Source organism: Daphnia magna, linkage group LG9, assembly GCF_020631705.1.
Source record: "Daphnia magna isolate NIES linkage group LG9, ASM2063170v1.1, whole genome shotgun sequence".
Taxonomy (NCBI): domain Eukaryota; kingdom Metazoa; phylum Arthropoda; class Branchiopoda; order Diplostraca; family Daphniidae; genus Daphnia; species Daphnia magna.
In genome coordinates, this window is record NC_059190.1 from 3,252,618 (window position 1) to 3,275,326 (window position 22,709).

The following is a 22,709-nucleotide window of genomic DNA, read 5'->3' on the forward strand; positions in this document are numbered from 1 at the left end:
GTCACTTTCTTCGCTTTCAGTTGAATGACCAAGTAAAGTTTCCTTCTAAGTTAATATGTTATTTTAAAAATTAAGTAGTACGCATGCTTCGCAGAAGGAATGATATTTATTACTACATTGTATTCCGCTTTTAGGCTCGATGGCCTGGCGTTGACGTACGGCGATGACATGTTCCATAACCTTACCCGACAAGTGTGGTAGAAGTATTCTAGCAGAGTTTTTATTGCCTACTTGGAATAAAAATTTAAATGTGTGATTTGTGTAGCAATGAAATACGTAGGCTGCGCATTTGAAGAAAACGACCTGCTCCACTTTGCGATTTGTCTCCTGTAGGTTCGTTGCTCGCCGAAAGCACCTCCTTCGTCTTACGATAAGAGATGGCGTTTATTTAATTTGCAACATGGTGGTACTGTTAACTTGATTGTGTTGGGCCATTGAATATTTCGCTGTTTATCAATGTTTCCTTCCGCGGGCAACGAAATTCTTTTAACAAGAATCAATGTTAATGTGATCCAGCGTGAAAAATACTTGTTTTGTTTAAGTTTTTAAACTGCAACCAAAAATGGCGTTTTCTGTAAGTTATGGCGCTGGATTATTATTGTTTTTTTTCGAAGAACCTTGTTTTTGCTTCACTAGAAGCGGAACAGTATGCACGTGAATTGATCTTTTATTTTCATTCTATTCCAGTGTGTCCAGATCCAATTAGTATTAGGTCACAAAGCAAGTTTACGGACAAAGAGAACTCCTCAAGGATTCACTCATGACTGGGAAGTTTTCATCCGAGGTCCGGAAAGAACTAATATTCAAAATTTTGTTGACAAAGTAGTGTTCTATCTACATAAAGACTTCCAAAAGCCTAAACGAGGTAAGTTGCAAGTTTTGGAACACATAAGGCATTTTCATTTAAAAGCTTAACCTTTCCAGTGGTTAAAGAGGCCAATGCTGAGGGAGCTTATGTTGTTAGAGAATCTGGCTATGGATGCTTTTCACTGCCTATTGAAGTTTATTTTAAAAACAAGGATGAACCACGAAAAGTAAAGTTTGAGTATGACTTGTTTCTGCAATCAGAAGGACCTCCAATCAGTCATGTTCGCTATGAAAAAATGACTTTTAAAAACCCCTCAGAAGATTTCAGGATGAAATTGATCAAGGGTGGTGGAGTAAGTTTTCTTGCCATATATAAAACTTAACTGATTCTTAATATGGAACAAATGATAAGGTTGGAGTTATAAATGGTGAAACCGGTACTGTGTTGACATCTAATGAAAAAGTGGAAGAGCCTCCTCCTGTACCTGCAACAACAACAACCCCGGCTGGTTCCTATAGTTCGGGTGCCAAGAAACCTCCGGGAACGAATGATGCGTCAAAGAAGCACAAATCTTATAAGGTAGAAAAAGTTCAGTTGCATTCACTTGAATTTGTATATTACACTTTTTAAACTATGTTATAGGAACCCAAAACAGAAGCTTTCAACGATTTGTTTGGAACGCCAGCGAAACCTGAAAAAGTAGTAGGGTCGGTGTCAGTCGACGCGAAGAAGTCCTCCGGCAGAGAATCTTCAACCAAAAAGGACTCCTTAACGCTAGCGAAAGAATCAAAATCAAGCAGCAGCGCTAATTCTAGTAGCAATACAGTTAAATCAGATTCTAAACGAGAGAAACCAGACAAAGCAGAAAAAGAATCCAAGAAAGAAAATGAAAAAGTGTCTTCCAAAAGCTTGAAAGAGAAGGATTCAGAAGGAAAAGGTGACAGAAAAAGTCGTAAAGAAGACAAAGTGCGAGAGGAAAAAGACAAAAGTAAATCATCTAAAGAAAAAAGCAAGAAAACTGATAAGGAACGCAAAGAAAAAACGAAAGACCGCGATAAGGAAAGCAAAGATAGCAAAGACAAGAAAGATGTCAAAGATACCAAAGATGGTAAAGATCCAAAGGAAGCAAAAGAGGTAAAAGAGAACAAAGATTCCCGCTCCACGAGCGTTACCAAACTCCAACAGAAAAACGAAGTCAAAGCTAAAGAAATCAAAGAAGATCCTGATGTGATGAGGAAGATGTTTAGAGATGAGCCAGAAGTCAGACACAAAGCATCTAAGGATGACGCAGAAGGGAAAAAATCAAGCCGAGAAGACAAAGAAAAGCCCAAATTAGTAAAATCGGAGCCCAGCAAATTCAAGTTGGACAAGATGAACGACTTGTTTAAGGATACAAGCAAATCAGAGAAAGAAAAAAAAAGCGACAAACATAAGGACAAAAAAGAAGCAACAATAAAAATTAAGATGGAACGTCCTTCCTCTGCGGCATCAGTCACTACCACGACTCAACTTCCCGTTGTTCCAAAGGCAGAGAAATCTGCTACTAAACCAGAAAAGCGAGAGACGAAGAACAATCTCGAATCGGGCAAGGTTCCGCGCCTTGATAAAAAGAGAAATGCAGCATCGATAGTGCCAACCCCGTCGCCGATACCAGAAGAAGTTTCTTCTAAGAAAATACAGTCACGATCGAAAGCTTCAGAGAAAAAATCAAAAGAGAATGGAGCGGTAGAAAAGAAAGTTAATGAGCGAGGTCGCGATAAAGTCGAAGTGAAACAAGAAATAGTTAAAAGAAAACAGCCAGAACCAGAAACAAAAAAGGAAACATTAACGGCCCCGGTAGTACAACGCGTGGAAGAAAAGGTCAAAGATGTCGAGGTGGTTCGCAAGGTGGAGAAACCGGTTAAACGGAAGAGAGGATCGTCAACCTCATCCGCATCTTCATCCGCTTCCTCCTCGACATCGTCCTCCTCTTCGTCATCATCTTCGTCATCTTCATCCTCGTCATCATCCTCTTCTTTATCAGACGTCTCCAAGCGTATCCAGCCTAGTACAACTTCTGTTGCTCCTTCAAAAGTCGATTTGCGCCCGGTGGAACAGGAAACTGCTCCAAAGAAGGACAAACCTGTAACATGCGAAGAAGACTCGGGAAATCGAGCCAATAATCTCAATTCGGCTCCTCGCCCCAAGACGACAGACGATCGGAAAAAGGAAGTGAAATTAGAGAAAAGAAGTATCACGCCGCCCATAAAGCGAAAAAGGAGTTCGAGTCCTGATGCAGATTCGAATCCTGTTCCGGTGACAGTAGATAATGGATGTAGTGATGGTACAGACAGTAAGAAGGCAAAAATTGAACTTCCAGATCTTTCATTGTTTACGCCAGAGTACCTTTCCCAGCTAATCGAGTTGCAACAAAAAATTGGAAGTCTCAATGACAAGGAGATTCAGCGCATCGTTGACGTAGTTAAATCGAGCGGTGCCTATCAGCTATCTAACACAAGTTTCGACTTCGACCTGTGCGCACTGGATTCTGGAACAATCCGGCGAATACAGCAGTGTTTGACCTGACCATTCCTCATTAATCTATCCCTCATACTTCTTCCTCATAATTGACTGTTGTTCATTGGCCTTGAAATTTTCTGTAATATACTCGTCAAAATTCACTGTCATGCAAATTCGGATTTCAATAATTGTTTAACATTATTCCGAAAATACAAGGGATTTTCGTAATGGTCCCAGAATACAATTGTTTTCGGCGCATTTGTATTGTTCTGTTTTTTAGCGCAGAAATAACGAATAAAAATATTCGGATAATTTTAACCATTCATCCCACCAGTTAATACGTAAATAATGTCCCAGAATTTTCATTGTCGAAAATTACTAACATGGGAATAATTTTCTATAAAGAACACAAATTTTTCCAGAGCCCATGTATTTCTCCGAATCAATAATATTTGCACACGAATCTTCAGAATGCAATTTAAACCCAGAAACCTAATAATGCGTAAACTGATGCTCAAATCCAATTTCAGTTTAGTGAGAATACGACAGGGCCCTGGGACCGCATCAGCTTTAGTTTATAGCTTGTCAAGGTAAGAATCCAAAGCAGGAATTCCTTCCTTCAAGCCCTTGCGCTTACGCGTATCAGCGACGACTTGGGCGGGCTTTGATGTTGATTCAAAGGGATTTCCGGGAAGAATTTGCCAGTGGTCAAAGACACATTGCGGGAAAGCTTGTCCACCAGTGTTACTGCGCAAATCAGCAGTAAAACCTATAGAAATAAATTGAAATCAAGATGTCATAGAAAACATTCAAACAAATATGCTACCGAATGATTCGTTAACAGGCAAATATGCCTTGACGACAAACATGGGAGTTCCGGCAACCTGGGACTCTTCGAAAACGTGTCCACGACGACGATTGAGCACACCGTAGATGCCACCGACGGCCTTAGAAAATTAAAAAAGTTAGTAAACTATAATTAGTGAAATCTATACAACTCCAAACTCACGTTCTCAGGACACTGAATTTCGCACAGATAGACGGGTTCCATCAAACGAGGTGCAGCGGTCAAAACGCTGGCATAGAATACACGGCGGGCGGTGGGAATGATTTGGCCACCACCACGATGGATGGCATCAGCATGCAGCGTTACATCATGAATGTTAAAGCGAACACTTCGCATGTTCTCGTCACAGAGCACACCTTCCTTGGTTGCCCATTGGAATCCGGCAACAACTGAATCTTTGATTTCGTTCAGGTATTGGACACCTAAAGAACAAGGAAATTGTAAAACGTATGCGGATTACTTAATTATAGAAATTACCCTTCGTGACATCAATAAGGAGATTTGGTCCAGTAGTGTCAGGACCGAAGCACCAAATCTTACGGGCCTCGGTGACATCGTACTCATACTTGTCAGACAGGTAACGACCACGAATTTTGAAGTCGTCACGTGCGTTAACTTCCCCTTTATCGATATCTTCAGCCAAACCATCGGGCATAGGGACAGCCTTCATGTAAAGACGATTGTGCTTGTTGGGAGACTTCGACAGACAAACCTGGTCGGACTCCTCTGAAACTGTTTCACGGTACGATACGACGGGATCAGATTTCTTCAACGGGATACAGGCGTGGTCCTCTTCTAAATCCTGGAAGAACCGACGGATTAAAGTTAATTCCAAAACCCCTGGAATCAATTAAAAGCAGCACCTTAAGGCAAATCTCCAAATGGAGTTCACCAGCTCCAGCTACAATGTGCTCTCCAGACTCTTCGATGATACACTGGACCATAGGATCGGACTTGGCCAAACGTTTAAGACCTTCGACCTAGAGAAAGATTAGCATAACATGAACATGCCAAGACAACTTCGATGTAGCAATACCAATTTAGGTAGATCAGCGGGGTTCTTTGGTTCGACAGCAACACGCACGACAGGTGAAACTGAGAACTTCATGACACGCAAGTTGTGGGCATCCTTGAAAGTTGAAATGGTACCGGTCTTAACCAAAAACTGATCAACGCCAACCAAACCACAAATGTTTCCTGTATGAAAATGAAAACATGTGACGGTAGTTCTAAAGATCAATTTTTCCATCAACACTAACCACAAGGAACATCTTCGATGGCTTCTACGAAACGACCCATCATGAGTACGGTACGCTGGATTGCCTTCTCGTAAAGATCCGCTTTGTTTCCCGGAACGTAGTTAGGACCCATGATGCGGGCTTTCATACCAGTGCAAACTTTGCCAGCGAAAACTCGACCAAAGGCGTAGAAACGACCTTTATCGGTAGTTGGCACCATTTTGGAAACGTACATCATGAGTGGGCCATTAGGATCACAGTTCTTCATAGCAACAGCAGCCTCGTCATCCAGAGGACCTTCGTACAACATCTCAGTACGGTATTTTTGTGCCACGGCAGGTGATGGCAAATGGATGGCAATCATCTGAAGCAATGTCTCACCAGCAGGTAACCACTGACGTACAACGGCTAAAAACGATTCAGTATGAATCCACAAATACCATTAAATTCTTTAAATTAAAACTTACCTTTCAACAAATTCTTTCCATCTTTATCACGGTCTTCCAAACTCAACTTGATGCCCAATTTGGTTAAGAGAGAATCGGTCTCTTCTTTCTTGTAATTCATGATAGCGTCAAACACCTAATAGAAAAAAAAAACTAATTAAGACAATGGCTAGAGGATGTAGAATCTTGATTGTATGATTTGAACTCGGTTAGATTTCCTCAACTTTATCAATACAGGTTTGTTTATCACCATGAAATTTTAATTTTTTTAGCCAAATAAATACCTTGTAGAGAGGGTCCAACACGTACATGTTGAAAGAGCGTTTGTTATCGTTATCCTTTGTCTTCGACCACTTCTTTGTGGTAGGATTAAAGAAGTTCTCTCCCCACAGACTTTAAAAAGTTATAATTAACACATTATATCAAACAAAGGAAAATAAAATTACCGGTTCATCAGTTTGATTGTGTCGATCTTGAATTTGTCAGCATACATCTCAGCGAACTGCTTCAAGGTGAAAGCCCACCCGTGCAGGCCAGAGCCAAAGCCAACGCTACCTTTGCTGGGATCTACGCTGATTTCACCCATGGGTCCATCATCATCAGCATAAGTAGCGACAATAACGTTGACGTTTTCAACAATACGCTGGAAAGTCTGGTAAAGCGCTTCCTGGTCTAGTTGAAGTTCAAGGAGCGCGCGATCCATCTTGTTCATGAACAGAATGGGCTTGATACGTTCACCGATGGCCTGGCGAAGAACAGTCTCGGTTTGAACGCACACGCCGGAGACGCAATCAACGACAACTAAAGCACCATCCGTTACACGAAGCGCAGCCGTCACTTCAGACGAGAAGTCAACGTGACCTGATAATTTTTATGACAATAAGCAAATCCAGTTATATACTTCATTATAGATAACAGTACCAGGAGAATCAATCAAGTTGATCAAAAATCCCTTTTCAGTAGTTTCACGCTGCTCAGGGTTAGTAATGAAGAGACAATCCTTCTCAGCAAGCTCAAAGTACATGGTCACAGCAGTTGACTTGATGGTAATGCAACGCTCTTGCTCATCTTTGCGAGTGTCTGTGAAACGCATCTCACCAGCCTTGGCTCCAGCAATGATGCCAGCCTTGCCAACCAGAGAGTCTGTCAGAGTAGATTTGCCATGATCAACATGAGCAATGACAGACATGTTACGGATATTCCTCTTCTTGTCCATCATGACACGAATTTCATCTACTGTGAAGTTCACCTGTTAATATCATTAAGGAGTAATTTTTTAATGTTTGTTGAGAATTTCAGTAGACTTAAATTTATTATATCGCAGCATTCATTATAGCTTATAGAGTGTACCTACTAAATCTAGGTTACATAATCAGGTGCAATCCGTCAATCGTGATGCCGGAAAAGATAACATACTTTAATTCTGAACTAATACTTCTTAACCAAGGAAAAAGTTGAGAATTGTAAAAATTTATGTAACTGAAGATAAAAGTAGTTTCAGAATGGAAACTTGTTTCAAATCCAAATTCCATCTTGCACATTACTTCAACGTGACAAAAGCAATGAAATCATGTCATGGAGGGGAACGTTATTTCAGTTAATTTGTTTAGCGACGCCAATGCTCTATCAAACCCCTCTATTACACCCAATCAATGCTTATCTTTACAAAAAGACGATGCTATAATAAAAAGCTAAATATATTTACCATTTTCGATGATTTTGGATAAACTGCTGGCGAAGTTCAACAAAAAGACGGAACAGCAAAACTGACCGTCGAAAAAGAGAAAGACAGACACGGTAGTGACCTCTGAAGTAGACACTTGGAAACTCGCCCCCTTTATTGAAAACCACGTCTACATGTTGTCGGCAAAAAAATTAATAAAATATTTTCATGAGTCTTCCCGAAAAATTGATAAGGGAACATTTTTTAATATTCAAAACATTATAATTGAATTTTTATATGGTTTCATTAACAAATTTTAATTATTAAATTGTCAGAGTCGAGCTCTGCCAACGGTGTTCACTTTCTGTTCGCCTCTTTTTGCACTTCGTCCATTACAGTTATAACCATGGCTGACGTGAGTATTTCTTTTCGAGTTACTAAATCCGAAATTATGTTAGACATCCATAGTTCTTCCACATCTGTAATATTTTAAAAAAATTGTCAGACTTGTTTTGCTATTTGTTGCTACATAAAATGACTACGATAGTTAATTTCACTCTCATAGTCGTGTGAATCGGCTTCGTTACACTTGTGAGTGCTTGTAGAAGTGACCTAATCCAAAGAAATGTATTGTTTGTTAGCAGGCTGAAGATCAGACCAAGAAGAAGCGTACTTTCCGCAAATTCACCTTTCGCGGGGTAGATTTGGACCAGTTGCTGGACATGTCCATGTAAGTTATATTGTAGCATAAAGTTAGCCAACTTTTTAAACCGTGTTTTTGGTTTGACACAGGGACCAGCTTCTTGAGATGCTGAGTTCTAGAGTCCGCCGTCGCTTCCGCCGTGGACTTAAGAGGAAGCATATGGCATTGTTGAAGAAATTGCGAGGAGCCAAGAAAGAAGCCAGTGAGAATGAGAAACCTGCTGTTGTCAAAACTCACCTTCGGAATATGATTATTGTGCCAGAGATGGTTGGTTCAATTGTTGGAGTTTACAATGGCAAAGTCTTCAACAGTGTTGAAGTTAAAGTAAGTTAGAGTTTTGTCATCTTTCTTTACTAATTTGATTAATTTTTTTTTTCTCTAGCCTGAAATGATTGGACATCATTTGGGTGAATTCAGTATCTGTTACAAGCCTGTCAAACACGGCCGCCCGGGTATTGGTGCCACTCACAGCTCTCGCTTCATCCCACTGAAGTAAATTGCAGTTGTTATGTCACTTTAAGGTCAATAAACATCCTTCTTGGCCTGAAATTTATTTATTTGAGTACATTCCAAGAGCTGGATGAGCAAGTGAAGCCAACTTCTGAAGTTTTGTTGGATTTGAGGTTTTCTGTTTTTTGGTGGGCACATTCTGTTTCCTTTGTTTAGGGTTTGTTGAATCAGCAGGGTGGTAGGGTAGTTCCTGTGGGGAAAAATAATGTAGGCTGCTTATCTATCCCAGGGAAGCAGAATATTCTTACCCTGTTCCATTCGTCTATAAGATAGTCGATTAAATTGGATTTAGGGCCAAAGCCATATCTATCAACCAACTCGTAATTTTTTGCAACAGCTTGAAAATCATTAGAGATTAGGTCTGACGTTTTAAAATTGGTTATTGGCAACATCAACTTGCTATAAGCCATCGGTTGCATTAGAATCCGGAGGTTGCTGCCTAAATATCCGAGTTAATCTAACGAAACTCAAACAAAGTAAAAAAACAAAATTTACACGGAGTAAGAACGTAGTTAGAAAATGTGTTGTGTTCTTTTGCGATCAACACGGTCCCGTTGTTGCTTCAGAAGAAAATGATCAGTAGTTTGGAAAAATTGCATGTTATAAGTATATAATACTGCATCAATTTGCTGAGAGCTTCCCATCGGTAATAGTTTGGAGTGTCTACATCATTACAAGACAGCAGAAGACATTGACCTTGCACGCGGATTTGACACAAATCCATCGAGTAGGCATATGAAGTAACGGTCAAGTTTTGAGGAATTTCTGAATCAGGAGTGGTAAATCAGTGACATAAAATTATATTAGTGGTGTTAACTGAGAACTACCTCGTCGAAAAAAACCAAAATCAATGAAAAAATCTTCAACTTTTGCTATTATACTGAGACCGTTATCAGGAAAACTTAGCGTCAGCTCAGAAGATCGCGTTTCAGCCTTCAAGTAAAATATTTGAGGTTGTTTTCGGTATTGTGAACATGGATACCTACTTTAAAAACTGCTTGAACACTTATATCAAGACCTTTAGTTGGTAGCGAAAATATCCGAATTTTATCCGAAAGCATAAGATTCTTCAATGAGTTATCGCTGGTAATCTCTATGATCTGTAAAGTAAGCCAAAATTTCAGAAAGCAGATGAAATTGATACATTATGAGGTGGAACTACCTGAATCTGATTCCTGGTCGCATCTTCGTTCAAACAGAAAAATTCCGCAACTTCTCGTTCCACATTTCCTCCCCATTTTTCAGTTATTATGGTCACTAATATTTTGTTTTGTTTTATTCCTTTCACTTCCTGACAAACTGTGTCAGAATATCAATAAATTGACCCTTAAAATATGAATACTTACTTTAAACTGCTTCATTGCACTTTGCAGTGCAAAAGTAATGTTGCTCAATAACTTTTGCTTATTTTCTGCCAAATTTGCTCCAAAAATAGCATTCTATAAGGTAGATGATTTCATAAATCTATATCTTTAAAGATTCAAAATAGCTTCCTACATTGTTACAAATGATTTTGGAAAGATCATCAAAAGCTTTGTTGAATGCAAAAAGAGATATGTGCTTCATGTCTTGCAGGGACAAAACATTTGTGCACATATTTTCTCCAACAGTGGCCATACCAAAATTCACCCATGAAGTTGCTCGGCCAAAGATGGCAATTTCCCTTAGAACCTACAAAAATGCCAAAGGCAACACATAAAGTAGCCATCATCGAACTCGAGTTCCTTTCATTTTCGAATCACCTGACAAACGGTGATAAGGCGGCAATCTCTGGGAAGAAAATGGCGATGATCTACAATGAAGAACCGCATTTTGTTTTCAAGAATAAAGCTTCCAGAAAAGAAAAACTGAAAAGCCAATCGTATTACACCGAGAAATCCTGTTATTTACGAAAATTTAAACAGAACGAGCGCCTCAGTGTGAATCACGTTGCCAGATGAAACAGTTCGAGAACTGAAGCAGATGGCGTTAGGCGAAACTTCGTCTGCTCTCGGAGTTACCGTTTGCCTATGGAAGATTGTTTCGGAAAGCTTTACTTGGACCTTTTGTAATTTCATTTGACAGTTTGTTCCATTTATTATAAATCGGCACAAGTTACCTAAACCACCTAAACCAAACATGGAAACCGAAAATATTGACATGATGGAGGATGGAGAAGTTGATGATTCCACAGAGGTGGGTCTTTCCTAGTAGTTTTCTGATGAATAGTTTGTTGGAGAGCCAAAGTGTTATATCTACAAATGTACAAACTCATTTTTGTTACCGTTTAGGCGAGTTTTAAGCGCGAAAGAAAAGTTTCAGAAAGCATGAGAAATTCGTTTTCTTCATTAGATGAAGAGAAATTAAAGAAAAGAGCTGAAAGATTTGGAATTGACCCTGACTCTACAAAGGTGGCACCAGTTACAAAAGAACAAATGAGAGATTTATATGAAAGGTGGGCTGAAAATACATGTCACACATCAGCTGAGAAGATTAATATATATTTTTTCAATAGCTTGGAAATATCTGCTGAAGAAATAAAAATTGTTTTGGAATCTGATATGGGTGAGCCTGTTACCCATGTATCAAATCACCGATTTGAAGCAATTCATTTAAGAGGCACCGAAGAAATGAACACTCAAAATGTTTTTGATTATTTTAAGGGATATGCCCCTGCTTCCATAGAGTGGATTAATGATTATTCATGTAAATCATTTTGGTTTAATACGCAGTTTTATAAGCCTAATTCATTTTTATATTTTCTTCAGGTAATGTGGTATGGTTAGAGCCCTGGCAAGCTGCTAGAGCAATTCTTGAACGCTCGAGCCGTAATATCATCGTTCAACCCATACAAAAAAATGCAGAAGGAGAAACTATGGATCATGAGGAGGCCGTCAGTGAGCCTGAAGCAGCAGTTCCCATTCCAACTCCACCTGGAATTTGGCGATTAGGTTTCGAATGTCAACATGCTAAGGCTTTAGTCATGCGTTTTGCCACAAGAGCAGATCGTAAGATCAAAGGTGCTGAACGCTTGAGCCAGTACTATCGTAACCATGGCAATCCCAATTATGGTGGCATGGCGGGGCTCATCAGTTCCTCTCGGAAACGACGCTTCCGTGGCAAACCAGACCCCACTGAACTAGTTGATTCAAAAAATCCTTGGGGCTCTCTTGCCAAAGCTTGGGGAGACACTGAGCCTGCTGAAGCATGGGAAACAAATGAGGCAGCTGAAGCATGGGAAGCAAGCGAGCCAGCAGCAGATTGGGAGCGAAGAACTGAAGGTATATCCGACCTCCACAAAAAAAAAAACTATTTACAATTTGTTTACAAACATGCTGCATTGTCTTGCTTTCTACAGGGAAACGCTTTATTGGAACTGGATTGCCCTCAGCACTAGTACGGCGATTGGGATACCAACCACCGCGTCCATCCCCATCGAGATCAAGAGACACGGAATCAGATGTTTCTGATGGCTGGGCAACAACAGACAGCGAATCAGGCTCACGTAGCAGCCAGAGTTCTAATCAAGAGGCTGGGCGTAGCAAAAAGAAGCGGATACGGATGCGAATGTATGCGGACGACGAGGAAGAAAGAAATCGAAAGAAGATTTTGAATTCACGGCTGGTAGATACCAGCGAAGAAAAAAACGGCCAATCGAGTAAAGTTCGAACTTCTAAACCAGTACACACACGGCTGGGACCAAACGTCGATATTGCACCATCGATCATTTCTAAACGTACTGATTTGCGTTTAAGACTTGGGTCTTCTGTCTCCACAACACAATTGGTTGATTCAGTCGTCCTTCACGGGACGCTTATACCAGCTGATGAAGCACGACTACTCGAAAATGCCAAAATGGATTTGAGAAGCAAATTACAAAGTCGGTTGGGAACGAAATGAAGTAATCGGGAAGTTTATAATTGTGTCGCACTCGTTATGTCCAATTTTTACAACTCTTGCCCTATTTTCTGCTATCGTCGATTTTCATGAATTAAATGGTATATTCAAACTTTATTGGAAGCAATATAACATGAGTAAAGTGGAATTAAAGGAAGGAAAAACGAGCTACAACTTCTGTTATGAATAATGAATAAACGTTTCATTCTCTTTTTTAGGCTTCTGCTTTGCTTATACCTTTTTTTGAAAACCATTCATCAGAATGGTCGGAGGCCAACGCCTGGCTTAAAACATGATCAGCTTCAGGATCCATTCGAGACAACTCCCTGAAACCTTCATCTCCAACAAAACAAATTTCATGTCCATCCTATAATTTTAAACAAAAATTAAAACCTAGTTCATTAAATCTATCCAAAGTTGGGAAGTAACCGGATCAGCTAAAATGACGACTTCAACAGTTGCCTTTCCTGGAGTGTCTAAGCTAACAAATGGAGTCAGAATAGTTCCACCAGCCGCTTTAACTTCAGACTCAATTAACTTTAGTTGAGTCGATGGACACGAAAACGCGATCCGACCAAAGGCTTTTCCGTGGTCAACCTTCTGCCCTGTAAGTTATAGGAAGCAATTGAAAGTATTTAATAATAACAAGTTAACCAAATGATAATAACCCACCAATAAATTGTAGTGCAAGTTTGGCTTGATCATCAGCATAGCCTAAAAGTGTCTGTTTTTCATTCTGGTTGTACACTTTAAGTCCAAGCAATTCTGACCAATATTTAAGAGAATGATCCTTATCTGAACTTGCTAAAGTCACTTTTTGTACAGGATCTTTATACAAATAAACATAGATATATTAATATTTACAACATCATGCTTCCAATTATAAACAACATCCACAGCATTCTTACTATACCAGCATCTGTAGGTTGTGGTTCATCTTGTATGTAGAATCTGTAACCACCTGGAGCTTCCACAAAAGGAGAACTATCTCGATCATGGATAGGCCAATTCTGATTTTCTGCATTTAGCAAAACTTGGCTTGACTTAATGGTGAGTCCTATGAAGTCATTACCCAACTTGTAGGAGGAAAGACCATAGTTGTAGGTCCTGAGAAGGATAATGGTTGGAATTACTTTTTTCAGCTTTTACTAAGAATTACAATATATATTTAATATATACACTTACAACTCACAAACAAAATGGTTATCCTCTGGTCCATATCCTACCATAGTTTTGCTCCATTTACCATCATATGGTCTAGATGTAAATGTAAAATAGGAACTAATAAAATGTACAGGTTTTTGAAGCTAATATACTGAAATGAGGTACCCATTGCATGCTGCTTTACAGCCTTCTTCAAATTCCTCATGCCTTAATATCTAGGAAGTAATGTATGTAGAACTGCACTTAGCCCAAATATAAATGTGATGTGATTGTAATTGATCAAGCTCACCTTCATGCCTAAGACATCTTTGTAAAATTTTATGGTTGCAGGTCGATCACCCACTTTAAATACAAAATGAAGTGCTCGCCTTCCAGACATTTCGTGTACGTCTTAATGAAGTATTGATTTTTTAATTGCGGGCCTAGCGAAAAAGAAATATGCCAGAAGTCCAGAACTCTAGATCAGCTTTGATGTCAAACTGTTGATCGATTAAATATTAATTTCCCGATCGATAAACGTTTGAAATGAGCTTCTTGTCTGACTGTTGTCATGGCAACGTAAACACGTTCTTTCAATGGCGTTTTCTTGTACCCCACGTGGCTTTTCTTGCCTTTCAAAATTCCATGTCTTGTTTATTAGACCAGAAACACGTGGATATACTCGTAGTCTTCACAGGAACCCCATAAAGATCCTAACATCGGAGGAAGCAAAAAAATCAAGCAGAAAGCCATCGCTGGTTTACCATGATTCGATCAGTGATCCTCCAGACAAAAAAGAACAGCAAAGGACACAGAAAAATATTCGAGTTAAACATACTAGCCTAAAAATCCCAAAGTATGGACAAGTCGATGACTCTACTGTAACGACGAAGAATCCACAAAGTGCATTCAGATCCTTTCTCAGTTCTAATCCAAAAAAGAAAGACATCATCAATACAACAGCAAAAGGTCCAAAATCCGGCAGAATGACTATCTTGGCGTGTGGAGAAAAATTGGAAGTGGATATTGTGACAGAAAAATTAATTGCAGAGAGAACATTGAGGTGCCTGAACTGTTAAAAAATTTAGTATTTATTTTATTTATTTATTATTTTCTTGCTTATTTACTCATTTATGTTTCAGCTCAATTATCCAGAATGTCAAATCTACCAAAGCAAGGCAGGCATCTGGCAAAATTCTGTTAGAAGGGGAGCGTTTAATATCTGATGCTATGCATGCAGGAGTACATGCTGAAGCAATATTCTTTAGCAATCTTAAACTATTAACCACCCTACCTCTAAAAAGTCATACATCTACTAAGCTTTACCAGGTTAACCAAGATAAAATCCAACTTTGGTCAGACCTGATAACTAGTCCTGGCATTATGGGTAGGATAGCACCACTCACCACTTTTATTCTGATTCAAAAAATGTTTTCTTATTTTGTTGTTTTCTCTCTCGTAGGTGTCTTTGATGTGAGCAACCTCCAAGACTCCAATTTTTATGAACACATCCCATTAACAATAATATGTGATAATGTGAGAGACCCTGGTAATATGGGATCTATTATAAGATGTGCAGCAGCTGTAGGATGTAAAAATCTTATTACCACACGAGGTAATCTGCAATATATATGCTTTAATTGTTTTCTTCTAACAGTGGATATATATTTCTCAGATTGTGTTGATGTCTGGGATTCCAAGGTTCTTAGGGCTGCTTCTGGAGCACATTTTAGAACAAAGTTAACACTAAACGTGGATTGGGATTTAATTGCTGGAAACTTCGTGACACAGGACGATACCGTTCTATTGGCAGATCCTTGTGTTCAAGAAACTTCTACAACATCGCATCCAGTCGGGGAAAAAAATACTTTAGGCAGTCAACTGTCATGGCTGGAACGAGAAAATAGCTCAAAAGCTAAAACTGTAGAAATTCTCGCAAACGGAAATGCCCAACTGCGCGATTCTTCTTATTTAGATGAAAAAAATCTCCGTATTTATAGAAATTTGCCGCTCCCTAATTTCGCCTATGACAAGTTAAATCTAGATGCTGCTTCCATTACTTTGGTTATTGGCGGAGAAACTCATGGCCTTAGTTCTGCGGCCCACAAATTGGCGCACGACTATGGTGGTTTAAAGGTACAACTAATGAACTAAACCTACGGTAAGGTGAAGCACTGCTGAACTCATTTATTTCTTTATTCTATAATTTTTCAGGTTTTCATTCCACTAACGAACGAAGTAAACAGCCTGAATGCTGGTGTAGCCATGGGTATCTTGGTATACGAATTACGACGACTGTTCCTGCAAAAAAAGAAACATACCTCTGAAACGCAAAAAAAATAATCAAAGCAACGTTACATTTAGTCCCAATAAATTATGCAAAATAAGAAAAATTGTTTATGCTCGTCTCGTCAATGGTCACTTCTGAAGTCGTCAATCAGTTTGGTTTCTAGAAACCAGAGGTTCTGTAACTAAGTTCCCGACGTATGACTTAACCGGTCAAAGCCAAACCTAGGGCTCGGCCAAACCTAGGGCTCGGCCCCGTGTTGATCGTGTCGATTTATTGCCGATCTGGTGGCTCATTTCGGTTTCGGGGCGGGTTGGCAATTTTTTTTTGTTCCCCATCTCCCAGGCCTGGTCGGGCTATCGGGTTGTCTAATCGGGTGGCATACCCTGGATACAAGCAATTGGTGGTTTAAAATCAATCTTTTTATCGATAACTATCTACATAACTGATCATCGGTTAGCCAATCAAATGTCTTGGTACTTTTAAAGCCGCCATCCTATAAGATAATGGTGGGTCTTCCGAATTGAACTCGTCGCGACCGGATTGATCCCCATCAACACTTTTTCGGGTTGGATCATAGCTAGGGCTCGGCCCCGCGTCATTCGGGTAGCTTTTTGGCAAATCGGTTAGGTCATTTCGGTTTTCGGTGCGGTTCTATCGGGTTTGGGGAGGGCTTTTTCTACCCATGGGCATTTGGGTTGACTTCCGGGTAAAACCGGTGCAAGGGAAAGAAGCTAATCGGTTCCAAAAACCCGGTTTATTAACCAGGTTTCACTGCTTTCTGACCCAATTACCTGACTTTTGCCCCGATTCTTACCCAGAAATTTTATTTAAGCTTACAATTCGGGTAACTCATTGTATTTTTCATGGTTTTTTAATTTGGCGCCACGCATCCGCCATTTTTTCAAGATGGCGCAGATCTATCGGTTTCACCGGGTATTTGTTTTGAACTGAACCGAACCGCTTGAAACTACCTACCCGGGTCGCAACCTATCGCCATTTTTCGGGTAGGTCGGTGCGGTTTGGAGGGTTCAGGTAATCGGGGCCGAGCCCTAATCCTAGCCAGAGTCATAGAACCCGATTCGATAGAACCGAACCCGGGTTCTATGACTCTGTCATAGCCCTGCCAAACGCCCCAAACTGAGCCCAACTTTGTATTTCGAAGGAAAAGGGTGGGATGAGGCTTCTTCCTCCGTCATTGTCCAAGAGACCGGACATCATATTAAGCCCTCACACTTTATGATCAGTTGCAGACGGCATTGAGAAATTGCGAAAGCAAGAATATTTTCTGCGAGAGTTTATAGTTCTCCACGCGTGTTTTTTTTCCTTTTCATTCGAACTAGAATTTCGTAAGCTTGGCCAGAAAATGTCATTGAGAAAGGCGGTAAGTATCATTTATAACTGTATTTCAATAATAAGTATTTAAGAAAGAGAACCTTTGAGCTAGATGAGTCTTACGAACTTCGCACGTTGATGAATGATCCAAGATTCTAACAAAACAGTTTAACCCAATTTTGAAATTGCCTTTGTGCTTTAAAAAACAAAAGTCAAATAAAAAAAAATATTTAATAATTTTTCTTTATTCAGATGGCAACAGCTAAGGCTACAGCAGCTGCTGAATCAAAAAAGAAAAAACCAATAGTTAAATCAAAAGCAAAGATTAAGGAAGAAGTTACCATTTCATCTGAGGAAAGTGATTTTGATGATGAGGATGATCCAGATTGTGTTGAAGTCCCAGGTGGTGGAAGAGATTTACAAACAATAACAAAAATTGGAAGCAATGAGCCCAGTCTTGGTTTCCCATCCCAAACTGTTTCTATGAGTGATGGGCTAATACTTCCTAGCCCACCTACATCAGTACTAAGAGCACCCATTCCCCAGCAACCAGGTTACGAAGTCATTCGTATACCTCCTGGTTTTAGTCCTTTTGGATTAGGAGGGGGAATTAAGCAGCAAACACCAAATGTTATGCAACAGAAAATTAATCTTATTCGAAGTGGTTTGCCTACCACTGGAGGTGCTGTGAGAGTAAATGTACCTCTGTCAGCTGTTCAGTCTATGCTGAAAACAAATAGTTATCAGGTGAGTAAGAAATAATTTTTATTTATTAATCATTAATTTATTTTGTCCATCAAATAGAATTTACAGGGGCCTACTGTAAGTATTGCGGGAGTTGCGGGTCGTTTAGTGCAAATGCAAATGCAGCAAAGCGCCAACCAGCAGTTGCTCAACGCAGCAATCAGATCAGTAGCACCTGGTCAAATTAGGACTCCACTGCAACTTCAGCAACTACAGCATATGCAGCAGCAGATACCCCAGGCAAGACAAGATGAGGCTGAAGATGAAAATGTTGAGGAAGAGGAAAACATGGGAGTAGCAGAGACATATGCCGATTATATGCCAACTAAAGTAAAAATTGGGCGTAAACACCCAGATCCTGTTGTTGAGACGGCTTCCTTGGCCAGCGTTGCCCCTCCTGATGTTTGGTACAAACTTGCCATTCCCGAAGAATCCATAGACAGTGGATCGCTTTCTGCTCTACAGCTAGAATCAATCACATATTCCTGCCAACAACATGAACAGACTCTTCCTGACGGTTCACGGGCTGGCTACCTCATCGGGGATGGTGCCGGTGTTGGTAAGGGTAGAACCGTCTCAGGAATTATCTACGAAAATTACCTAAGAGGAAGGAAGAGAGCAATATGGGTGTCTGTTTCCAGCGACCTAAAGTACGACGCGGAGCGGGATCTACGTGACATTGGGGCCGGAAAGATCTCTGTTTATGCTTTGAACAAAATGAAATATGCCAAAATTTCTGCGGATGTCAATGGTGGTATCAGGAAAGGTGTCATTTTCTCAACCTATTCCTCGCTTATCGGAGAATCGCAATCCGGGGGAAAGTACAGGACGCGTCTTAAACAGCTGCTACAATGGTGCGGTGAAGATTTCGATGGCGTCATTGTCTTTGACGAATGTCACAGGGCAAAAAATCTTGTACCCACTGGTTCGACAAAACCAACAAAAACGGGCTTAACGGTACTGGAGCTGCAAAGCAAGTTACCAAAAGCTAGAGTCATTTATGCATCCGCTACCGGTGCATCAGAGCCTCGTAACATGGCCTACATGGTCCGACTCGGTCTGTGGGGTCAGGGCACTCCATTCAAAGGTTGGTAATATTTATTGAATATTTCAATTTCATCCGTGAAACAGGGTTCATCAATCGCTTTTTTCGCAGAATTCACGGACTTCATTGCTGCTGTTGAGAAACGTGGGGTGGGCGCAATGGAAATTGTGGCAATGGAAATGAAGCATAGAGGGATGTACATTGCCCGTCAACTTTCGTTCAAAGACGTAACCTTTAAAGTCGACGAAGTTTCCCTTTCCCCCAAGTTCATTAAATCATATGATGATTCGGTTAAACTTTGGGTTCAACTGCTTCAATCCTTCACCGAAGCAGCAGAACTTGTAAATGCTGATCCAAAAATGCGTAAAACCATGTGGGCTCAGTTTTGGTCTGCCCATCAGAGGTTTTTCAAATATCTGTGTATTGCTGCGAAGGTGAAACATGCCGTCAAAGTGGCTAGTGAGGCTGTTAAATGCGGGAAATGTGTTGTTATTGGTTTGCAATCCACAGGAGAAGCGCGCACTCTCGAACAAATTGAAAATGAAGGTGAACTTTCAGATTTCGTTTCTACTGCGAAAGGAGTTCTGCAATCTCTAGTAGACAAGCACTTCCCAGCACCTGATCGCTCAAGAGTCCTTCGGCTCTTGGGATTAGATAAAGGGGCTTCGCTGCTTGACCAGCTGGGGATCGATCCTGAATCCTATGGAAATGGCAGTGGTGAGTCCAAATAGGATTTTTATCTTAAACTTGAAATTCCGTGATAATACGTAAGTTTATTCAGGGACCAGTGGAAGTAAAAGAAAGGCTGCACGTCCAGTCGCTGAAAGATCCAAAAAGAAAATTCGCACTTCGGATAGCGAGTCAAGTGAACAAGAACAAGAATCGGATTTAGATGTGGACGACTCTTCGTCTGAACCTTCTGATTCTGAGGATCCTGAAGCCGACGATTATAACCCGTTCGGTGGAAGCGATAATGAAGACCCGTGGTGTAGATCCGAAAAAAATGGTCGCAGTAAAGGTAACTCTAGTCGTACAACAACTTCTTCAATCTGATTAATTAAACTACCTTTATTATTATTTTTTTTTTTAAAGTAAAAACTAAGTCAAAAAAGAAAGACAAGAAGGTGAAGGTGAAAGAATCAAGAAAGAAAAAACCAGATTCTTCTGATGAAGAGGAAGAGGAAGTAAAAATGCCTTTTATTCCAATCCCACGGCCATCTTCTGTCCTGGAAAAAAAGGAAGACATATTTAATCGGCCACCGCCTAAAGAAGCCCTTGACATGGCTTCGTCTATTAAAGATAGACTTCTGGTGCAAATTGAACAGCTGGGAGCAAATCTTCCACCGAATACGCTTGATCAGCTGATTGACGAACTAGGAGGCCCTGAAAATGTGGCTGAAATGACGGGGCGAAAGGGACGTGTCGTCCAAAATGACGACGGGCAGGTAAATATAGAGCTGGAATCGAAAAGTAATACTCGTTTTCTAAATTGTACGGGTTTATTTAGGTACAATATGAGTCCCGGTCCGAAGTCGATGTCCCATTAGAAATTCTCAATATTCGAGAGAAAGAACGCTTTATGGCTGGAGAGAAGGACGTGGCTATTATTTCCGAAGCTGCCAGCAGTGGAATTTCTCTTCAAGTACACGATGTCAACTACCAAGCAAAGAAATCATTTATGTAATTTATTTTATTTTTTTCCCTCTGTAAGGCTGATCGACGAGTAAAAAATCAGCGTCGCCGCGTTCATATTACTCTAGAGTTGCCATGGAGCGCTGATCGTGCTGTTCAGCAATTTGGTCGTACTCACAGGAGTAATCAAGTATGTGTACATACTATTGTAGAAAGCACAAAATGCGATGTTATAATCTGGTTGAATTTGGTAGGTCAGTGCGCCAGAATATATTTTTCTGATCTCCAATTTAGCTGGAGAACGGCGATTTGCCTCTATTGTAGCTAAGCGTCTTGAAAGCCTTGGAGCCCTTACCCATGGTGATCGACGTGCCACGGAATCACGTGATCTCAGTCAATTTAACATTGATACGAAATACGGTAGGGCAGCCCTTGAAGCCATTATGAAAGCTGTCATGGGCTATGAAGTACCCGTTGTACCACCACCAGCCGATTACAAAGGAGAATTTTTCAAAGGTGTGTTCCATCTTCTCTGGTGTTAGAAAACGGTTTTTCGATACTAAACACGTCTCTTTCGTGTAGATGTTGCTGGAGCATTAGTTGGGGTTGGTTTGATTTGTAACAGCGATACGAATCCTGGGGTGCTGGCGCTCGATAAAGATTACGCAAATATTTCCAAATTCCTAAATCGAATACTGGGTATGCCAGTTGATCTACAAAACAGGCTCTTCCAGTATTTCACGGATACGCTGGCAGCTATAGTCATCCAGGCAAAGAAATCTGGTCGCTTTGACCTGGGTATTTTGGATTTGGGCTCGGGTCAGGACGATGTTCGGCGCACAAAACTTTACACATTTACCACCCGCCATCCTACGGGAACGGCGAAAATTGAACTACACACTTTTGAAGTTGAACGTGGAATGACGTGGGAAGAGGCTAAAGACAAAACTAGTGTTCTCTTCGGCGAACACGAGGGATTCTATGTGTCGAAAGAGGTAAGGCAAATTGGAAAACTCTTGTCAGTCGGTTCTTTCAAATATAATTCATTTTGTTGGCCTCTAGAGTCGCTACCTGAAGCAAACTCCATCCTTAGTCGTGCAGAGTGGCACTGCGGCACGCCGTGGACTTGATAAAGGAGAGTCTCTGTACACGATCTCGCGGCCCAACACGGGTTTGCAACTCCGACAGGAATCCCTAGGAGAAATTAAAAAGAAATACAGAAAGATTGAAGCGGACGAGGCCGAGCCGTTATGGATTGATTTGTTTACCTCGTCAAAAACCAACTGCATGCACATCCATTGGTTGGTGATTCAGCCGTTTCCGAATGATAACATAATATTACAATAATTTTAAATATTTAGGTTTGGAAAGTGTCGTCAAAAAACTTTGGGAGTTGATTGTCAATTTGGTCTTCGGCAGCGGACTTACAATGTGTTGTCGGGCTCGGTGTTGTCTGTCTGGACAAAAGTCGAGGCAGTTTTGAGTGCAAATTTTGGAGGGAAAATGCAGGTATGATTTATTGAATTTTTATTTGATTTGTTTTTTCTTTTTTTAGATGGCTATGTGCTGTATCTAACGAAATGTGTTCTGTTTTCAGGTGGTACGGTTGCGAAGTGGAGGAATTAGGATCGTCGGTACTGTTGTCCCAAGCAGCTGTATGCCACAGATAATAAAATTGCTGACGGAGGAGTCTGAGAACTTCAGCGAGGAAGTGTTCTAGTGATTAAGTTTCCCCCGGTTTTGCCAAGTTACCCTTGGTTGGCGCGAATCCATTTCACCGAGACCAATCGTTATTTACTTCGGCAATACAAAGTTTTAAGTACCTGCCGAACTGAATCCGTCGCATCAATCGAGTCTGGTGCCCCTGGATTCCATCCTCCGCGTAGCTCATCCATTCTAAACTGTTTTGGTTGTTTCCATTTGCCAGTTTTTT

General features: G+C 40.5%; 8 protein-coding genes across 8 annotated transcripts; 5 read left to right on the top strand and 3 right to left on the bottom strand.

The window, feature by feature from the left end:
* Window positions 1-364: 364 nt before the first annotated feature.
* On the top strand, window positions 365-3,565 carry LOC116931104 (protein AF-9). The gene is made up of 5 exons (XM_032938615.2): window positions 365-574; window positions 688-865; window positions 925-1,160; window positions 1,220-1,387; window positions 1,451-3,565. Exons 1-5 carry the CDS (start codon window positions 563-565, stop codon window positions 3,371-3,373), a joined length of 2,517 nt encoding a protein of 838 aa, XP_032794506.2. The 5' UTR covers window positions 365-562; the 3' UTR covers window positions 3,374-3,565.
* A 155-nt stretch (window positions 3,566-3,720) lies between these two features.
* On the bottom strand, window positions 3,721-7,694 carry LOC116931102 (eukaryotic translation elongation factor 2). The gene is made up of 12 exons (XM_032938613.2): window positions 7,544-7,694; window positions 6,760-7,087; window positions 6,285-6,699; window positions 6,123-6,231; window positions 5,860-5,974; window positions 5,414-5,800; window positions 5,191-5,351; window positions 5,018-5,134; window positions 4,632-4,956; window positions 4,317-4,576; window positions 4,134-4,254; window positions 3,721-4,076 (listed from the first exon to the last, which is right to left on the bottom strand). The coding sequence occupies exons 1-12, from the start codon at window positions 7,544-7,546 to the stop codon at window positions 3,883-3,885; spliced, it is 2,535 nt and encodes an 844-aa protein (XP_032794504.1). The 5' UTR covers window positions 7,547-7,694; the 3' UTR covers window positions 3,721-3,882.
* A 147-nt stretch (window positions 7,695-7,841) lies between these two features.
* LOC116931150 (40S ribosomal protein S15) lies at window positions 7,842-8,753 on the top strand. Its single transcript, XM_032938684.2, has 4 exons — window positions 7,842-7,916; window positions 8,146-8,231; window positions 8,294-8,528; window positions 8,587-8,753. The coding sequence occupies exons 1-4, from the start codon at window positions 7,908-7,910 to the stop codon at window positions 8,698-8,700; spliced, it is 444 nt and encodes a 147-aa protein (XP_032794575.1). The 5' UTR covers window positions 7,842-7,907; the 3' UTR covers window positions 8,701-8,753.
* Window positions 8,740-10,664, bottom strand: LOC116931121. Its single transcript, XM_032938638.2, has 10 exons — window positions 10,457-10,664; window positions 10,212-10,385; window positions 10,061-10,153; window positions 9,877-10,005; window positions 9,701-9,814; window positions 9,542-9,647; window positions 9,332-9,479; window positions 9,210-9,274; window positions 8,963-9,153; window positions 8,740-8,904 (listed from the first exon to the last, which is right to left on the bottom strand). The coding sequence occupies exons 1-10, from the start codon at window positions 10,523-10,525 to the stop codon at window positions 8,755-8,757; spliced, it is 1,239 nt and encodes a 412-aa protein (XP_032794529.2). The 5' UTR covers window positions 10,526-10,664; the 3' UTR covers window positions 8,740-8,754.
* A 2-nt stretch (window positions 10,665-10,666) lies between these two features.
* LOC116931114 (nuclear cap-binding protein subunit 3) lies at window positions 10,667-12,807 on the top strand. The gene is made up of 5 exons (XM_032938629.2): window positions 10,667-10,889; window positions 10,985-11,148; window positions 11,209-11,399; window positions 11,462-11,974; window positions 12,052-12,807. The coding sequence occupies exons 1-5, from the start codon at window positions 10,833-10,835 to the stop codon at window positions 12,591-12,593; spliced, it is 1,467 nt and encodes a 488-aa protein (XP_032794520.2). The 5' UTR covers window positions 10,667-10,832; the 3' UTR covers window positions 12,594-12,807.
* LOC116931134 (glyoxalase domain-containing protein 4) lies at window positions 12,675-14,187 on the bottom strand. Its single transcript, XM_032938663.2, has 7 exons — window positions 14,044-14,187; window positions 13,920-13,969; window positions 13,776-13,847; window positions 13,504-13,697; window positions 13,263-13,418; window positions 13,020-13,195; window positions 12,675-12,957 (listed from the first exon to the last, which is right to left on the bottom strand). Exons 1-7 carry the CDS (start codon window positions 14,131-14,133, stop codon window positions 12,805-12,807), a joined length of 891 nt encoding a protein of 296 aa, XP_032794554.1. The 5' UTR covers window positions 14,134-14,187; the 3' UTR covers window positions 12,675-12,804.
* A 142-nt stretch (window positions 14,188-14,329) lies between these two features.
* LOC116931115 (rRNA methyltransferase 3, mitochondrial) lies at window positions 14,330-16,126 on the top strand. Its single transcript, XM_032938630.2, has 5 exons — window positions 14,330-14,796; window positions 14,876-15,120; window positions 15,196-15,348; window positions 15,409-15,869; window positions 15,948-16,126. Exons 1-5 carry the CDS (start codon window positions 14,330-14,332, stop codon window positions 16,074-16,076), a joined length of 1,455 nt encoding a protein of 484 aa, XP_032794521.2. The 3' UTR covers window positions 16,077-16,126.
* A 1,116-nt stretch (window positions 16,127-17,242) lies between these two features.
* Window positions 17,243-22,607, top strand: LOC116931092 (protein strawberry notch). Its single transcript, XM_032938601.2, has 13 exons — window positions 17,243-17,404; window positions 17,608-18,102; window positions 18,160-19,186; window positions 19,256-19,861; window positions 19,926-20,162; window positions 20,237-20,589; window positions 20,652-20,786; window positions 20,856-20,966; window positions 21,031-21,292; window positions 21,359-21,771; window positions 21,839-22,077; window positions 22,138-22,285; window positions 22,374-22,607. The coding sequence occupies exons 1-13, from the start codon at window positions 17,387-17,389 to the stop codon at window positions 22,494-22,496; spliced, it is 4,167 nt and encodes a 1,388-aa protein (XP_032794492.2). The 5' UTR covers window positions 17,243-17,386; the 3' UTR covers window positions 22,497-22,607.
* Window positions 22,608-22,709: the final 102 nt, after the last annotated feature.

What these genes read in the sequence shown, in the direction of transcription:
- LOC116931150 (XM_032938684.2), top strand. An exon ending in CAGTTGCTGGACATGTCCAT is followed by an intron (nt 8,232 to 8,293) that starts GTAAGTTATATT and finishes GGTTTGACACAG; the next exon opens with GGACCAGCTTCTTGAGATGC. An exon ending in TCAACAGTGTTGAAGTTAAA is followed by an intron (nt 8,529 to 8,586) that starts GTAAGTTAGAGT and finishes TTTTTTCTCTAG; the next exon opens with CCTGAAATGATTGGACATCA.
- LOC116931115 (XM_032938630.2), top strand. Translation starts at nt 14,330, where the DNA reads ATGGCGTTTTCTTGTACCCCACGTGGCTTTTCTTGCCTTTCAAAATTC. An exon ending in ATTGCAGAGAGAACATTGAG is followed by an intron (nt 14,797 to 14,875) that starts GTGCCTGAACTG and finishes TTTATGTTTCAG; the next exon opens with CTCAATTATCCAGAATGTCA. An exon ending in AAATCTTATTACCACACGAG is followed by an intron (nt 15,349 to 15,408) that starts GTAATCTGCAAT and finishes TATATTTCTCAG; the next exon opens with ATTGTGTTGATGTCTGGGAT.
- LOC116931092 (XM_032938601.2), top strand. An exon ending in TCAGGGCACTCCATTCAAAG is followed by an intron (nt 19,187 to 19,255) that starts GTTGGTAATATT and finishes CTTTTTTCGCAG; the next exon opens with AATTCACGGACTTCATTGCT. An exon ending in ATCCTATGGAAATGGCAGTG is followed by an intron (nt 19,862 to 19,925) that starts GTGAGTCCAAAT and finishes AAGTTTATTCAG; the next exon opens with GGACCAGTGGAAGTAAAAGA.
- LOC116931104 (XM_032938615.2), top strand. An exon ending in CTTCCAAAAGCCTAAACGAG is followed by an intron (nt 866 to 924) that starts GTAAGTTGCAAG and finishes TAACCTTTCCAG; the next exon opens with TGGTTAAAGAGGCCAATGCT. An exon ending in AATTGATCAAGGGTGGTGGA is followed by an intron (nt 1,161 to 1,219) that starts GTAAGTTTTCTT and finishes ACAAATGATAAG; the next exon opens with GTTGGAGTTATAAATGGTGA.
- LOC116931121 (XM_032938638.2), bottom strand. Translation starts at nt 10,525, where the DNA reads ATGCGGTTCTTCATTGTAGATCATCGCCATTTTCTTCCCAGAGATTGC. An exon ending in GCCTTATCACCGTTTGTCAG is followed by an intron (nt 10,386 to 10,456) that starts GTGATTCGAAAA and finishes GCATTTTTGTAG; the next exon opens with GTTCTAAGGGAAATTGCCAT. An exon ending in GTGCAATGAAGCAGTTTAAA is followed by an intron (nt 10,006 to 10,060) that starts GTAAGTATTCAT and finishes ACAGTTTGTCAG; the next exon opens with GAAGTGAAAGGAATAAAACA.
- LOC116931114 (XM_032938629.2), top strand. Translation starts at nt 10,833, where the DNA reads ATGGAAACCGAAAATATTGACATGATGGAGGATGGAGAAGTTGATGAT. An exon ending in AAGTTGATGATTCCACAGAG is followed by an intron (nt 10,890 to 10,984) that starts GTGGGTCTTTCC and finishes GTTACCGTTTAG; the next exon opens with GCGAGTTTTAAGCGCGAAAG. An exon ending in GTGGATTAATGATTATTCAT is followed by an intron (nt 11,400 to 11,461) that starts GTAAATCATTTT and finishes TATTTTCTTCAG; the next exon opens with GTAATGTGGTATGGTTAGAG.
- LOC116931134 (XM_032938663.2), bottom strand. Translation starts at nt 14,133, where the DNA reads ATGTCTGGAAGGCGAGCACTTCATTTTGTATTTAAAGTGGGTGATCGA. An exon ending in AAGATGTCTTAGGCATGAAG is followed by an intron (nt 13,970 to 14,043) that starts GTGAGCTTGATC and finishes ATTACTTCCTAG; the next exon opens with ATATTAAGGCATGAGGAATT. An exon ending in TGTAAAGCAGCATGCAATGG is followed by an intron (nt 13,848 to 13,919) that starts GTACCTCATTTC and finishes ATTTACATCTAG; the next exon opens with ACCATATGATGGTAAATGGA.
- LOC116931102 (XM_032938613.2), bottom strand. An exon ending in ATTTGGAGATTTGCCTTAAG is followed by an intron (nt 4,957 to 5,017) that starts GTGCTGCTTTTA and finishes CGGTTCTTCCAG; the next exon opens with GATTTAGAAGAGGACCACGC. An exon ending in GCCTGTTAACGAATCATTCG is followed by an intron (nt 4,077 to 4,133) that starts GTAGCATATTTG and finishes TTATTTCTATAG; the next exon opens with GTTTTACTGCTGATTTGCGC.